The 16,800-nt window shown below is 43.2% G+C and overlaps 1 protein-coding gene across 2 annotated transcripts in view; it reads left to right on the top strand.

Annotated features, from left to right (window-relative positions):
• LOC128423460 (protein FAM240B-like) overlaps positions 1 to 9,777 on the top strand; it is a 29,060-nt gene extending 19,283 nt beyond the window's left edge. The window contains exons 2-4 of one of the 2 annotated variants that reach the window (XM_053408598.1): positions 4,997 to 5,039; positions 5,421 to 5,591; positions 9,296 to 9,777. In XM_053408598.1, the coding sequence (XP_053264573.1) occupies positions 5,452 to 5,591; positions 9,296 to 9,377 (222 nt within the window). In that variant the 5' untranslated portion in view covers positions 4,997 to 5,039; positions 5,421 to 5,451 and the 3' untranslated portion in view covers positions 9,378 to 9,777. The remainder of the gene's footprint in view (positions 1 to 4,996; positions 5,040 to 5,420; positions 5,592 to 9,295) is intronic. The other variant, XM_053408597.1, reaches the window with a different exon arrangement.
• The last annotated feature ends 7,023 nt before the right edge of the window (positions 9,778 to 16,800 follow it).

The raw sequence follows: 16,800 nt of genomic DNA on the forward strand, positions 1-16,800 counted from the left end.
TCGTGTCCGACTCTTCGTGACCCCATGGACCAGAGCACGCCAGGCACCTCTGTCCTCCACTACCTCCCGCAGTTTGGTCAAACTCATGCTGGTAACCTCGAAAACACTATCCAACCATCTCGTCCTCTGTCGTCCCCTTCTCCTTGTGCCCTCCATCTTTCCCAGCATCAGTGTCTTCTCCAGGGAGTCTTCTCTTCTCATGAGGTGGCCAAAGTACTGGAGCCTCAGCTTCAGGATCTGTCCTTCCAGTGAGCACTCAGGGCTGATTTCCTTAAGAATGGATGCGTTTGATCTTCTTGCAGTCCATGGGACTCTCAAGAGTCTTCTCCAGCACCGTAATTCAAAAGCATCAATTCTTCGGCGATCAGCCTTCTTTATGGTCCAGCTCTCACTTCCATACATCACTACTGGGAAAACCATGGCTTTAACTATACGGACTCGAAAGATATGCATGGCTATTTCTGTGCCCCGAGAGGGTGGAATTGGAGCTTTGTTTCTTGAACAGCAGTCACGTTGCAAGCCGTTTATTGAAACAGAAAGGCATTCCAGAAGCGGCATGTGGCATGGGATGGGAGTCTGTTGTCCAAAGAGAAAAAGTAAAATGAGATAAAAACCCAATGCTTCCTAGGCATGCAGATGCCTCTGGTCTTGCCTAAAGTAGCCTTGAAAACAACGGGGCACTTCAAAGAGTTTATTTCTGCTCCTGACATACAGGATCTTTGAATTTCCAGCGCAATAATTGAATTTATATGATTAGTAGTCCCCAGCTTTGTTTTCCTTACTATGACTGGGAGGTAAAGTAAGACTAATGAGATTTGTGTGGAGGGGAAGTCTAGGCAGATGGGCAAGCATCCATTTCCTCCCGGATGAGAGATGCACTAGACTTACAGGGGGAAGGAGATGCATCTGAAATGCTGATACGTTTTATTCTCCTTGCTGCCCTATTCAGTCATCGGCTCTTTGCAATTTGTTTTAGGAAAAAGCATGCACCATATACCTTGGGAAGACCATTTCTTAGCAAATAGCTTCCTGGCGGATGGGTTGCTTACTGGGAGGGAGAGGGGCAAGGAGGCACAGTGAAAACACAGTAGCAGAAGCATTGGATTAGCTTCACTGGTGAGTTTTCATTGCTCCTCTCCTTTCCAGTAAGCAACAGTGACCCATTCACCAGAAAGCTAGCATGGCGGTTCAACTCTACCACATCTGGCAAATAGAAAATCATAGAATTGTAGCGTTGGAAGGGACTACTAGGGTCATCTAGTCCAGCCCCCAGCAAGGCAGAAGTCTCAACGAAAGCATCCAGGACAGATGGCCATCGAACCTCTGCCGAAAAACCTCCAAGGAAGAAGAGTCCACAATAGGGCTACCAGACATCCCCGGTTCCTGGGGACAGCCCCCAGATTTGCAAATCTGTCCCCTGACAAATTCCGTCCCTGGAACGTCCCCAGATTTGCAAATCTGTCCCCGGGAAACGTGGCAGCAGCAGCCTCAGCAGCCCGGAGCCAGCCTGGTAGCGCTGCTTGCTGCTGTGGCGCCCGCCATTTTTCCTGCGCCACAGCAGCAAGCATCTCCTGAAGCCAGCCAGAGCCAACTGCACTACCAGGCTGGCCCCTCCTGGGCAATGGCTTCCCGCCCATGACCCCCAAGCCTCCCCTGATCTGTCAAAACAAAGGAGGAAGGGGGAAGGAGATTGGGGAAGCCTCGGGAGTCACAGGCGCACGGCGCGCCATTGCCCAGTTTTTAAAAAAACTCTGCGCATTTATGTTTCACAGGGTGCGAAAGAAGGGCTTTGCACCTTTATACAATATGCATGTGTGCTTGGGCCCATCCCCACTACTGACTCCCTGTTGCTACTCAGCTTCCAAAATAATTAAAAAAGGGTCCCCAAATTCATTGAAAAAAATCTGGTCCACAACCTCCCAAAGGAGTCCGTTCCACTGTCAAACAGCTCTTACTGTCAGAAAGTTCTTTCCAATGTTTAGTCGGAATCTCCTTCCTTATCACTTGAAGCAATTGGTTCGAATCCTACCCTCCGCAGAAGGAGAGGACAATCTTGCTCCATTTTCCAAGTGACAGCCCTTGAGATATTTGAAGATGGCAATCATATCTCCTCTTATCCAGGCTAAACATACCCAGTTCCTTCAACCGTTCCTCATAAGGCTTGGTTTCAAACATCTTCCAGGACAACATGCCCATGACAAGGAACTCATAAGTCACTTAGTCTCAGCTGTTGGAAATATTGTATCTAGACACTGGAAGGACATATCAGGAGTGAACATGGGCCACTTATGTCAAACTGTGGCTGGCCTGTGGCTCTTCAGACATTGCTGGACTGCAAGTCAAATAATCCCTAAGCATTGGCCATCATGGGTAAGGCTGATGCGAGTCCAATGACATCTGAAGACACCACAACTTAGCCACCCCCATCCTAATCACGTATTAACACCCTGTAGCAAACATTTAAAAGAACTGCCTAAGGTCATTTTCTAACTTTGGTTGCACAGCCACCAACCAGCCAGTTGACGTATTATTTTTCTTTTATTACAGGATGGGCTTTCCCATAGGTGATTTTTGAGTTGACATAAAATATAACCTGTCTTGAAATAGATACCAGAGGGAAGTGAAATAAAGCAGCAGGCAAACCCATTGACCTAAGCCTTTTAAAGAAAATTATAGCCGTTTAATAGAACATGATTCTGCAATTCAGGATCATGGGTAAATGTTAACTTGCCTCACTCCCATTTGAAATTAAACTAAATATTGCAGTGATTAACTGAAAAATCAATGCTTTCTTCATATGAAGCCATAGGTGCAACCAGCAGCAGCCATTAAACGGTCCCAAGTGTGCACTCAGCAACCATTTATCTCCTCACGGAATGGCTAGCTGCCATCCCCATTTCATGATCATTGGTCCCAAGGCATCCCCTTTATTTCTTTCAAACTATACTTTAGTCCAGCCAGTTCTAAGCCTTCTGTTATTCCAGCAATACTTTGACCTAGGCAACCTTTTCATAAACAAGGTTTGTTAGATCTAATGAAAATAAAATTGCCAATTTCTATGTTTCAATGTTCCCCCCCGCCGCCGCTGCCCCCCAATAAAAGATTGCAATGAAGTATATGTGTTTGGACAGATTAAAAGGGAACACTGATTGGCTAAGAATGTCTATATGCACCATCTCAGTCATCTCAGTGTGGTGTAGTGGTTAAGAGCGGTAGTCACCTAATCTGGGGAACCGGGTTCGCGTCTCCGCTCCTCCACATGCAGCTGCTGGGTGACCTTGGGCCAGTCATACTTCTTTGAAGTCTCTCAGCCCCACTTACCTCACAGAGTGTTTGTTGTGGGGGAGGAAGGGAAAGGAGATTGTTAGCCGCTTTGAGACTCCTGAAGGGGAGTGAAAGGCGGGATATCAAATCCAAACTCTTCTTCTTCTTCTTCATCTTTAGGCAGAATACAGTCGTACCTTGGTACGCGTCCGTTTTGGCTTGCGAACGCCGCAAACCCAGAAGTAAGTGCTCCAGTTTGCGAACGTTCTTTGGAAGCCAAACGTCTGACATGGCTTCCGAAGCTTTCGATTGGCTGTAGGAAGCTCCTGCAGCCAATTAGAAGCTGTGCCTTGGTTATCAAAAGTTTTTGGAAGTCAAACGGACTTCCCGGATGGATTTCGTTCGACAACCAAGTTACGACTGTAATAGGGTGGGTTCCTCGTCATGCTGGATAAAAGTAACAAGTGGGGTGCTGCAGGTTTTTGTCCTGGGCCCATAAAATAATAATAGTAATAGTAATAGTAATAGTAATAGTAATAATAATAATAATAATAATAATAATAATTTATTATTTATACCCTGCCCATCTGGCTGGGTTTCCTCAGCCACTCTGGGCAGCTTCCAACAGAATATTAAAATACAATAACCTATTAAACATTAAAAGCTTCCCTAAACAGGGCTGCCTTCAGATGTCTTCTAAATGTCAGGTAGTTGTTTATTTCTTTGACATGTGATGGGAGGGCGTTCCACAGGGCGGGTGCCACTACCGAGAAGGCCCTCTGCCTGGTTCCCTGTAACTTGGCTTCTTGCAGTGAGGGAACCGCCAGTAGGCCCTCGGAGCTGGACCTCAGTGTCCAGGCAGAACAATGGGGGTGGAGACGCTCCTTCAGGTATACTGGACTGAAGCCGTTTAGGGCTTTAAAGGTCAGCAACAACACTTTGAATTGTGCTCGGAAACGTACTGGGAGCCGTTGTTGTTCAGCGTCTTTATAAATGACTTGGACGAGGGAATTGAGGGGATGTTCATCAAATTTGCAGATGACCAAACTGGGAGGGGTAGCTAATGCAGCAGAAGAAATAATCAGGATTCAAAATGACCTTAACAGATTGGAGAACTGGGTGTGAGCTAACAAAATGAATTTCAGCAGGAAGAAGTGTAAGGTTCTATACTTAGGCAGAAAGCACCAGCTGCACAAATATAATATTGGAGACACCTGGCTTGCTAGTAGTACATGTGAAAAGGATCTAGAGTTCTTAGTGGACCACAAGCTTAACATGAGTCAACAGTGTGATCCAGCAGCAAAAAAAGCTAATGCTATTCTAGGCTGCATCAACAGAAGAATAGTGTCCAGATCAAGAGAAGTCGTAGTCCCACTCTATTCTGCCTTGTTCAGACCGCACCTGGAATAGTGTGTCTAGTTCTTAGAGCAACAGTTTAAGAAAGATGTTGAGAAGCTGGGATATGTGCTTCCAACTTTACGATTTTGGTACTAGTATTGACAGCAGATACTTCAGTTCCTTCCTTGAGCAACAGCAGCCATTGTGGAACATGGAGTAGGAAACTGGAGCCTAGGATTTTGAGACATATGATGTCTGACATTATCAAATATTTCTGTTAAAACTGGGTCAAATCATATGGAACCCTAATAATGTAATCAGCTGCTTGTACATCTTGGGAACCCCTTTAATTTACCTTTTAATAAATGATATAAATTTGGATGATTCCCTCCAGATTCGGAGGAAGTCTGAGAAAACTGCCGGAAGTACATTGACTAGTAAGTATCACAGAAAATTAGTCTCCTAGCAATCTGCAATAATTGATCTTCCTGCCATACCTTGAAAATATCACTGAAACTCTGCCATTACTTTTCTTAATGTACAGATGCCACAAAATGTCTCTATTAATGTGCTAAAGTGAGAGCAATAACTTTATCCTGTGTTTTGATCTCAAAGGTCAAACAGCAACAGTTGTATTAAAGTGAAATATATTTTTATCATAAACGCTTCTAGATGAAGAATGGTTAACTGCAGTTGTTATGCCTTTATGAATAAAGAGATAATTCAGCCTCCCGAAATCTATATTGCAAAGTAGGCCACAGTGCAAACTGTATTAGATGATGGAAAACTGAGTTAACTCCTAATTTGGTGGGTGGGAGGGAGGTTTTTGTCCTTCTCGTCTACAGAAAAATGAACAGTCAGTATATCCGCCATGAAGTATTTGCCTCTGAGACTGGGGAGCTGAAAGACTTCTGGGAAAAGACCATTGAGAAGCAGACTCAGCATTTTGAAGCGGAGAAAGATCGTAAACAAAGAAGTGCATTGGCACGGTAAGTATGTGATTTGTACTTCAGATGTTTTACTTGGGATTAAATATATATATAGTGAGCCCTGCAATTTGCTATTTAGCCATCTCCAATGACCACGGGAGCCTCACAAAGTTGACATTTTAAAGAGCAGTTCAGCTGTGCACTGCCAGAATTGACAAGCGCTTCCCTACCTGAAACTAATAAATATTTTGGCTGTGTCTGCTTTAAGGAAAAACCTATGAAAAACAGAGTGCCAGTTGCATGCACACAGAAAAATGATGTGCGTGTGAAGACCCCCAAACCCCCTCCAAAATAAATCACACAGGACACAGAATATTTGTTTAAGCTTTTTGGCCTTAATTTTGGCCACAACTTTATTGATTACAGCATGTGAGTGGTTGCTTAGGCATTGGTTCGGACTACCTGAACCTGCACCGGCAGGAGCAGGACTGACAACTGGAACCTCCAGAGGTCAGGAAGGGAAAACATACTGGGGGAGAACAGAGGTGGATTTCCGCCTCTTAGCTCACCCCAGATTCTCCCAGGAACTCTGGCATGGCCCTATCCCTGAGAGGGGATCAGACAGAGCAAATCGAGCCCCTGGATTCCTTTAACGGAATTCCCTAGCAGCAGCAAAAATGAGGGGCTAGCACAGCCAATCCATAATCCCCTCCACCAAAGAATGAACCAATGCCTAACTGCCAACCTTACAAGTTGTGACGATTTGCTACAGGGAAGGCAAAAACCAAATGGCACCAGCCAATCAGCCAAGTGGCAAAATTCCTACTGGGCCCCTGCTCCAAAAACTAGACCCCTAGACAGGCATAGCAAGGTCAAAAACACAACCTTGAATTATAGGGAGGGTGGGAGATCCGCTGCACGATGCGCAAGAGAAAGTACTTCACCTCGTGAAGCCCCTTAAATAGCCCCTTAGTTGCCAATCAAACCCCAACCAACAGAAAATTTCTCCCAGCAACAAAGGGGCAACCATTGAGGTGAGGAGGTCATCCAAACCGGCCCGCCCCATCAACAAGAAGGCAGTTTGGTGATCTCGCTGCAACACGTGGCTCTCCATGATTTGGAGGACAGGATATCCCAATGATCCAGTTTTCAGCCTTAGGACCTGGAGTGGAAGCCCCGTAACCACTTAGCTTAATATAAAACGCAACTGAGGGCTTCAGCCTCTAACTTTCACCCTACATCAGGAAGGAAAGGACAGGAATTTCTTCTCACTTACACCTTTTAAAGACACTTCCAGGACTTCAAAAATGTGTACTCCAGTGTATGTAACAAACAGACAGGATCCCCTCAGCTCATTCTTCAGCCAGAAGCATTCAAGCACCCAAAAGAGCACAGAAAGAGGAGCAGCTTCAAATGCCATGACCGGCTCACTCGTTCCACCCCAAACTTGTCTGCAACGAGCATGAGGGTTTGCCTTCAGATGTCTTTTAAATTCAATTCAATTCAAAATCCTTTATTAGGCATATCACACCTCACATTAACAAACATCATATACAGACTGTATAAAATACGGGCTCAGCGAACACAATTTATCCCAGTCCTATTCTTAACTCCAAAAAATAAATCAATGTACATAAATAATATAATACAACACAGCAACATCACCTACCATTAAAAACCACTAAGTCTCTTTATCATGGCCCATTCTTTCTTCATGGACAGCACTTAAAAATTCAGCCGCTATTAAAGTAATTTGATCATCGCTGTCCGCCAGCAGGTCCTGAACAGTTGGTTGTGTAAAAAACTGTCTATTAAATTTTAGGGCCTCAAATAATTGTCTTCTGGCATAGCTGCCAAAATCACAGGAAAAGAATATATGCTCTAGAGTATCGGGTTCCTGTTTTCTGCATTTACAGAGACGCTCTGATTCTGGGATAGCTAAGTATCTTCCTCTCACTACCGCCGAGGGAAACATGTTAAATCTGGCCAACATAAACAGCCTACACGATTCATGTTTCTTCAGATTTGTCATGTATCCCTTTTGGAAATCTCTACACAAAGGGAGATTTAGGTGGATAGGAGAGCAGGTGCTGTGCTTTGCAACCTCAAGCATGGCGAGAACACTTTTTTCTGTAAGAGTCTTCCTGATAATTTCCCATGTATCTTTGGGATCAGAGATTTCATAGAATCATAGAATCATAGAATCATAGAATCATAGAGTTGGAAGAGACCACAAGGGCCATCGAGTCCAACCCCCTGCCAAGCAGGAAACACCATCAGAGCACTCCTGACATATGGTTGTCAAGCCTCTGCTTAAAGACCTCCAAAGAAGGAGACTCCACCACACTCCTTGGCAGCAAATTCCACTGTCGAACAGCTCTTACTGTCAGGAAGTTCTTCCTAATGTTTAGGTGGAATCTTCTTTCTTGTAATTTCAAAATCAGTTAGAGTGAGCCCTATCGAATCCAGTTTTCTCCTACAAATCAATGATAGATTGTAGATTGTAGATGTCTTTTAAAGGTTGCGTAGTTGCTTATCTCGTTGGCTCGGAGGTCACATAACTCCATACCCTCCAACTTTTCTCCGATGAACACGGCCGTCTTGCACCAGGGCGCCAAATTCTAGAGGGCGCCAGGGAAGAGGTGGAGGCTGGGCGCGGTGCCTACTGGCACCAGCTCACTGCCCTTGCCCACCTCCGCCATGCCGCTCCGAAGCAGCACCGCGCCCGGAGCCTCCGCCTGCCGTGGCCACCACGGCACGGGCGCCAGGGAAGAGGCAGAGGCTGGGCGTGGCACCTCCCAGCATCAGTTCACCACCCTAGCCCGCTTCGCTGAAGCAGTGCCACACCAGGAACCTCTGCCTCTTTCCCACCGGAGGAGTCGCCCTCCAGCCGCTGCCCGTCTCCTCCAGCCCCGCAAAGCTGCCGGCAGCGTCGTAAAAAGGTCGCCAACTCTGGGAAACGGGGGGGGGGGTGGAGGGATCTTTGCATCGTTCTGCCCGAACACTGAGGTCCAGCGCCGAGGGCCTTCTGGCAGTTCCCTCGCTGCGAGAAGCCAAGTTACAGGGAACCAGGCAGAGGGCCTTCTTGGTGGTGGCACCCGCCCTGTGGAACACCCTCCCACCAGATGTCAAAGAGAAAAATAACCACCAAACTTTTGGAAGACATCTGAAGGCAGCCCTGTTTAGGGAAGCTTTTAATGTTTAATAGGTTATTGTATTTTAGTGTTTTGTTGGAAGCCGTCCAGAGTGGCTGGGGAAACCCAGCCAGATGGGTGGGGTATAAATAAATTATTATTATTATTATTATTATTATTATTATTATTATTATTATTATTTGCACCACGGCATGGGATGTACTTAAGACAGCCCTGCCGATGAAAATAGGGACATTCTAAGGAAAAGCAAGACATTCCGGGATCAAATCAGAAACCAGGACGGCTTCTGTAAATCCAGGACTGTACCCGGAAAATAGGGACACTTGGAGGGTCTGATTTTCATCATGGCCACAATCAGTCTGGGGAAGCAAGAGTTGCCCAGGGCAGATGCTAGCATTGTTTTATAACAAATTTAGAAGGGGACACATGTGCAAACTCTGCAGGAATATTTCCTTTTTTAAGATGCAGTAAAAATAGAGAAGAAATCCCTTGTGAAATCCCTCGCTAAGGAGCATCCCCAAGGATGTACCGTGAGGTATTTATTTTCTAATGAGTTTCTCTCTGCTAAGCAGTGCATATACTAACCTTCCAAATCTTTCTTCCAATTAGACTCAGGAGCGAATGGACAGAAAGGCTGGAGAAAAGGTTGAAACTGCTCAAAGAACAAGAGAACGAAGAAGCCCCTAACTGAAGAGAAAATTGTGCATTTTAATGTATTTGAATGGAACACAATGACCAGAATTGAAAGGAGAAGCGTTTGTGTTCTGACTGAGGTGGAGCTATAATGTCCAGCTTGCATTCACTTAGAAATTTCACTGACTTTACACGGATGAATGGATGGATGTTTTATTCCTTTGTGTCTCTTAGTCTATTTGACTTCCTGCTTTAGTTATCAAAAAGTTACTAACCCTACGTTCTCCACTCCCCTTCCCCTAGAGCTTTCTTGGCAATAATATTTCAGTAATCTATCTCTTGAATTTTTGTAGCAATTGTGGGGGTTTGAGTTTCTAGATTTTTAATGTTGTTCGTTGCCCTAGGATGCCTTCAGGCAGAGAAGCAACTGATAAATATGATAAATAAATAATCTCGTATTTGCATTTTTGGACACTTATTCTCATGTTAGCATTTTTGGCTGTTATGTCATTTTGCAACATTTCATCAGAATTGTGTGTGAGGCCACAGACAGATTATCTAAAGAAATCAAACATCATTTATTTATTTATTTTATTTATTTATTTGCCAACTTAACAAAGGAAGGACATACAAATAAACTGATTACAATTAAAGATAAAAAATGATTATATAGAATATTATTATCATTAGCTATTTATTTATTCCCTGTCTTTTCCCCTGATGGGACTCAAGGTACCTTACACATTAAAAAAAAACCAACCTAAAAACATTGAAATATCAATCATTAAAATGCAATTAAACACTGATAGAATTAAAACTATATGCATATATAAAATCTGTTTAAAAACATGCTGATAATCAGAATGGTAAAGGTAAAGGACTCCTGGGTGGTTAAGTCCAGTCGAATTTGACTATGGGGTGTGGTGCTCTCATCTCTGCTTTCAGACCGTGCAAGCCAGCATTTGTCCAGGTCATGTGACCAGCACGACTAAACCGCTTCTGGTGCAACAGAACACTGTGACGGAAGCCAGAGCGCACGGAAACACCGTTTACCTTCCTGCCCCAGTGGTACCTATTTATCTACTTGAGCTAGTATGCTTTTTAACTGCTAGGCTGGCAGACGTTGGGACTGAGCAACGGGACCTCATCCCATTGCAGGGATTCAAACCACCAACCTTCTGATTGGCAAGCCCGAGAGGCTCAGTGGTTTAGACCACAACACCACCCACATTCCAGTAATCCGAATAAAAACAGCAAGGCACCAGTCTTTTAATTTAAAACAGTCAGTTCCCTCTTATCAGCTCACACTTAGGATATAATAACCATCAGTACATCCATCTTAAGTTAAACATTCAAATTAACATAATTCCTCCATTTTTCAGATAGGTATGAAATTGATGTTTATAAAAACATGTTTAAATATAGCCAGGGCATTGAGGTCTTCAGACTATTGCGTGATAGACAGGGAGTGTTTATGCTTTCAGAGTCCACATATAAGTCTCCTGGTGACCATAAGAACTCACCAAATCAGCTGTCATTGTCCTGCCACTAATCCCCATACTGTGGGGAAATAATTTAAAAGTACACGAGCATCTGCATATATCGAGGATTTTGCCCATTCAAAATTGATAAGGACGGGAACTTCAGACTAAAAAGAACATATCAATGGACAAGCCCACATCATGTGCCTTGGGATGTTAAGCTTGGATTCAGATGGCGCCAAACCATGGCTTAGCCCTGAGTAGCAGAACAGGACTGGAGGGGCCACTACTTTTGCTCTGAATACCTGCATGCTTGCTCTAGCATGCATGCTTATAATAATATAATAATAATTTATTATTTATACCCCGCCCATCTGGCTGGGCTTCCCCAGCCACTCTGGGCGGCTTCCCACAAAAGATTAAAATACAGTAATGCATCAAACATTAAAAGCTTCCCTAAACAGGGCTGCCTTCAGATGTCTTCCAAAAGTCTGGTCGTTGTTGTTCTCTTTGACATCTGGTGGGAGGGCGTTCCACAGGGTGGGTGCCACTACCGAGAAGGCCCTCTGCTTAGCCATTGTTTGGCACAAAATTGCAAGCAAACCAGACCAACATCACATCATGTGAATTTATAGCCCCCCCATAGCAGGAGTTCTCTGGTAGCAACTGCTAAATAGCAACTGCTATTTAGCAACTGCTAAATAAATAATATGAAAACAGACGGTGCAGCACCTTTCATGCTTGACAAAAGTCTTTCCCAAATTCTACAGCAACAGCTAAACAGCAGAAGACAACAAAGAAGGAAAGGGGGGGGGGAGAAGGGCATTTGAAGAGGCATTGGGCACGGGGACACTTCGCTGGTTTTCAGGTTATATGCTCTCCTACAGCAATAACCAGAAGGCAGACTGAAATCTAGTGGTAGTTCTCTGGCTGGTTTGAAATAGATCAGTGAAAATGTCTCATTCCCAGTTGTTTAATAATGACAACAACAAAAAGAAACCCGCATTCCTAAAAACACAAAATATTGCTGAAATTAAGAAAGCAAAAGCAGGGGCATTGAGTGTGGGTGCATGTGTGGAAAGATTGTTGGTACTCAAAACAAATTCCTGGGCCAAGAATATAATCATTCTAAGTGCATATCTCTGACCCCTGACTTCAGTTGGTGGATGACAGGGTTTCAGTAAAACACAGATTAAAGTCTGCCACTCCTTTTTCCGTGTGCCATTTTCCTGTCAGTTTTCACTCGGTCTGACATTGTAAATAAAAGACTACCGAGTTTGCCCATAGTACAATAGAGAGTGAATACTCTACTCCTTCTTTGGCAAACACTCGTAGCCAATTAAGATTGTCTTCCATGAACACAGTTTTAACAATGAGTCCATAAGTGACTGGAGGCCAATTCTGGACCCACATGTCCTTCCACAGTGAGGACATTGGGTTCCAGGCAGGAGTTGATCACGGTGTGGATTTGCCAAGCGTGCCTTCCTCTTAGCACGTTTCTCTTTTGCATCCTGAGTTTGAGTATCTTCAAAGCCCATGACACCTTTGGTAAAGGCTGTTCTCCAATTGGAGCGCTCGCAGGCAAGTGTTTCCCAATTGTTGATGCTCATACTACATTTTTTGGGATTTGCCTTGAGAGAGTCTTTAAACCTCTTTTGTTGACCACCAGCATTACGCTTTCCATTTTTAAGTTTGGAATAGAGTAGTTGCCTTGGAAGACAATAAACAGGCATCCACACAACGTGACCAGTCCAATGAAGTTGATGTTGAAGAATCATTGCTTTGACACTGGTGATCTTTGCTTCTTCCAGTACACTGGCATTAGTTCGCCTGTCTTCCCAAGTGATGTGTAAAAATTTTCAGAGACACTGTTGATGGAATCTTTTGAGGAGTTGGAGATGGTCTTTATAAGTGGTCCATGTTTCACAAGCATACAGTAAGGTTGGTAGTACACGGAGTGAATACTATCAGGGCCTTGATGTTAGTTGGAGGGGTCAAGGTCAGGTAGGAACCCTTTCCAAAATGCAGCCGTCAAAGACAGTTTCTAGAGCAGCTACTAGTTGCTTAAACTGAAGCAAATCTTGAAACAACAGCTAAAACATAAGAAGCCCCTGCTGGATCAGACCAATGACTTTTTTAGTCCAATATCTGTTTTCACAGAGGAACCCTAGAACTCTTCCCTGCCAATCAGAGACAATACTGAGCTAGATGGGCCAATCATCTCACTTGGTATGTAGCAACTTCCTCTTCCAATATGAAGAATGGGGATTGGCCCATGCTGGCTAAAATCAAGCTCTTGGGTTCTTTAGACATCAGTAGCTCTGCTTGAAAATAAATATGTATTTGTATGGCAGGTATGCAGTATTTGGTGATCAGACTATCACCTTGCTTACTTTTCTTCTTTCATTTCCCATGACAGGAAATGGATTGAGATAGGCTTGACACACATTAAATGAGAAAGTTGAAACTGAACTTCTTTGATTAACACCTTTCTTTCACTTTACTTTATGAGGGCACTAGAAACATATTTTATTGCGGGGTTTAACTCCATTTTCATTTTTGCCTTGTAGTTCACCTTTAATGTCTGGATGAATTATTTTAGAACTAGATTCCACAATGGTAGATTTAGGGCTCAGGGTCACATTATCTATATTTATATAAGTACCAAAATCCCAAAGTCAATTTCTTTTCTTTTCCTTCTTTTTTTCCAAGGGTATCTCACTTGCACTTTTATAAATTACTGAGAGCAAAATAGTACATCCCCCCCACCCCAGTAATAAATACAATTTAAGATCAATCAGGAAAAAGGAGCTAAATTCAAGTCTAAAATGCCACGAATGAAACTTAATCATCAGCAGGAACATTACTCAATAAAATCTAAGGCAAGTTGAAAAGACAGGAGTATAAATCTTTAATTCATCTTGAAGGTCCTTATAAAAGAAGCAAAGGAAGCAAAGGCAAAACTTGCAGTCCTTCCCAAAATATATAAAAGACTTAAAATAGAAATCCCGAAGGATCATAAGATTGTGGTCATCCACCTACCAAAACGACATAAGTTCAAAGGCGCACTGCTCTCAAGATCACTGTAAAGGGACTTGGGGGTTGCTTGTGCGTAAAGGGTGCTGCAGCTCTAGGCAACGTTACCTGGCTAAACCTTTCCCTGGCTGGACAGCCCTTTCTCCATGACTGTCTCAGTCACTGGCAGAATCCGTCAGTGGGCGTTTTCTGAACTTCTTCCAACATAAAAATTCCTTCACTCCAAGTCTCCGCCTAGCCTCTCTGCGCGGAAGTCTCCTGCGCAGAGTGGGCGTGCCCAACGGAGGTCCTGGGCTCTCCCCGCTGCTCTCTGTGGAAGAGTCTCGGAGCCCTCCCTCCGCAGCCTCCTCTTGCTTCCTGGTGTCCCTCCTATTTCCTTCCTCAAAGGAAGCTTGCTCTCTCTCCCTGCTGGTTCCTTCTCCTGCATCGTCAGGGAGCCTTACCTCCACCCTAGGCTCCGATGGCAGTTCCCTGACAATCACCTTGGCTTATTTTTTGGACTAAGGCTTGGATGTAGGAGAGAATGAAGCTGAACACAGAGAAGTTGAAAGTGAATTGAGTCCATTCCATGTGTGCATGTTTTTCATGTCATCCACACAACATTGTCCTCATCCAAGTGGCAACACACACTTTCTGTTGGTTTACAAGCTGGCCCCTCTCACTGTTCTCGGAGCTTGCTTACCGGTAACCTCCTCTGGCTGACATCCCAGACAGACCAGGGAGATTTTGATAGGTGACATTTTCCCAGCGTGGGTAAATGCACACCCCCTGCCTCCCTAGCAGGGAAAGAAGACAGTCAGAAACGTCTATTTACATGCTTTTATTTCTGACTTTACAGCACTAGAGAAAAACAGGTCTGATCAATTCAGTTCTTCTAGCAAGTCTGACAAACTTCCTGTACATACGCAAACGGAAGGTTTCAAATTACACTCTTCACAGAGCTCTGAGAAGCCTGTGAACTTCCGGGAATCTTCTTTCCCACAGATAGCCACATCATGTGATGTCAACAAGCTGGCTGTCTGCAGCTGCGATGTTCTCATATACTGGCACTTCCCCCCCACATAATTTATGAAAGAGGCAACCACATGCCAACATTGCATGACTCCTTAGTAACTCGTCCATCAGCTGTGCAGGCTGAAGAATGCATCCAATCTGATAGAAATGGACTTGATAAATTTATGAATTTGTGGGCAAAGGATTTTGGGTACAATATTCAATTTGAGGAATGGGAAAAATTGTGGAAAGAGAATATAAAATTTACCGCATGTACGTTACTGAAAGAGAATGTGATGAAAATGGTTTATAGATGGTACATGACACCTGTAAAACTAGCAAAGATGTATAAGGTTGATAACAAATGTTGGAAATGCAAAGATAAAGAAGGGTCGTTCTTTCATCAGTGGTGGGAATGTAAGAAAGTGAAAAGCTTTTGGGAAATGATATATAATGAGATGAAAAAAATGTTAAGATATACTTTTGTGAAAAACCCGAAGCTTTTCTTTTAGGTTTTGTAGGAAAGGACATAAGAAGAAAGGACTGTAAGCTTTTCCAATATGCTGTAATGGCAGCCAGAATCCTGTTGGCCCAGAAGTGGAAACAAGAGGAGATACCGACGATAGAAGAATGGAGATCAAAATTGATAGACTATGCGGAACTGGATAAATTAACTGGGAAAATTAGATATACTAAAGACCAAAAGCTCATCGAGGACTGGGGAAAATTTGTGGATTATCTGAAAAATATATGTGGTGTAAATACAACGCTAGTGGGATTTCAAGAGGCACTGTAAAAAATAAATAAGTATTGTTTATCAGAAATAATGGGAGTAAGGAGGAACAATGGCAATACGAAAGAAGGGAATGTGTATTAAAGGTATAAATATGGATGATTGTCAGAGACGCTGAAGGAAGTCCAAAACAGTCATAATTTGTTGTATTCGGGATAAAATGTATAACTGGATGAAAACTAATAAAATTTATTTTTTAAAAAAGATAAATTTATGAATTTTTGGTAATATTGTCATTGGCATACAGCATCCACAGTGGAGGGCAGAACTGGAATCTTCTGTTTCTTTGCTTTATGCCTCAATTTATTATTTTTATTATTTTTGAGAAGTTTCTTTAAGGCTTCCTTTGTGGAAACCTTATCATTGTTCCCTTCTACAGGGGAAGATTAAACAGTGTTGAAAACAACTAAATTAAATATGGAAAGGAATGACTAACAGCACTTTTACATTCAATCATTTTGCATCTAGATGAATCCATACCTGTGGATATGGGGAGGGGGGAATAATTGGGTTGTGGCAACTTTGCATGAGAATGAATGATAGTTGACTAGTCTTAATTATGATTATTAAATGTTGGGTAACTGTTGCCCTAGAGCACTGTGAACATCCATGGCAGTTTCTGGAATCACGACAAAGGCATTGTGTCAATACTGTCCTGATGTTATGCCAACAGCACAGGCAGAACTGCTGGTGCAGATGCTTAGAGTCACAGTACTAGTTAACATTTTCATTGTGTTTCTGAGATTAGCAATTGTAATTTACAATTTACTTACAGCCATGTTCTCAAATTTAGGTGGTAAAATGCATTGTGCAAAATTGAATTTCTCTCTCTCTCTTTCTCTCATGTGTGTGGGGTGTGTGTGTGTGTGTGTGTGTGTGTGTTCACTCTTGCAGGAAATTGTTTTGAGTGATAGACACCAAACAGTGCTCCTCTTAATTTAATATGCTCATCAAGATTTATGTAAGGAACTGTAGACTTTTGGCATTTTCTTAGGAAAAAAATATTCTACTTGTTCTTTGATTAATACATTGCTATACATCTATGATTTTGATTGCCAGTGAAACACACTTATCTTCCTAGCTATTATTTCCCCCTCATTCTTCTGGCCATGACCCCACAGTATTAAAAGTGCTTACTTGCGAGAAAGCAGAAAGAAAATTCAAACAATCTCCTCCAT

The sequence above is a fragment of the Podarcis raffonei genome, chromosome 11 (assembly GCF_027172205.1).
Source record: "Podarcis raffonei isolate rPodRaf1 chromosome 11, rPodRaf1.pri, whole genome shotgun sequence".
NCBI classification, from domain to species: Eukaryota; Metazoa; Chordata; class Lepidosauria; order Squamata; family Lacertidae; genus Podarcis; species Podarcis raffonei.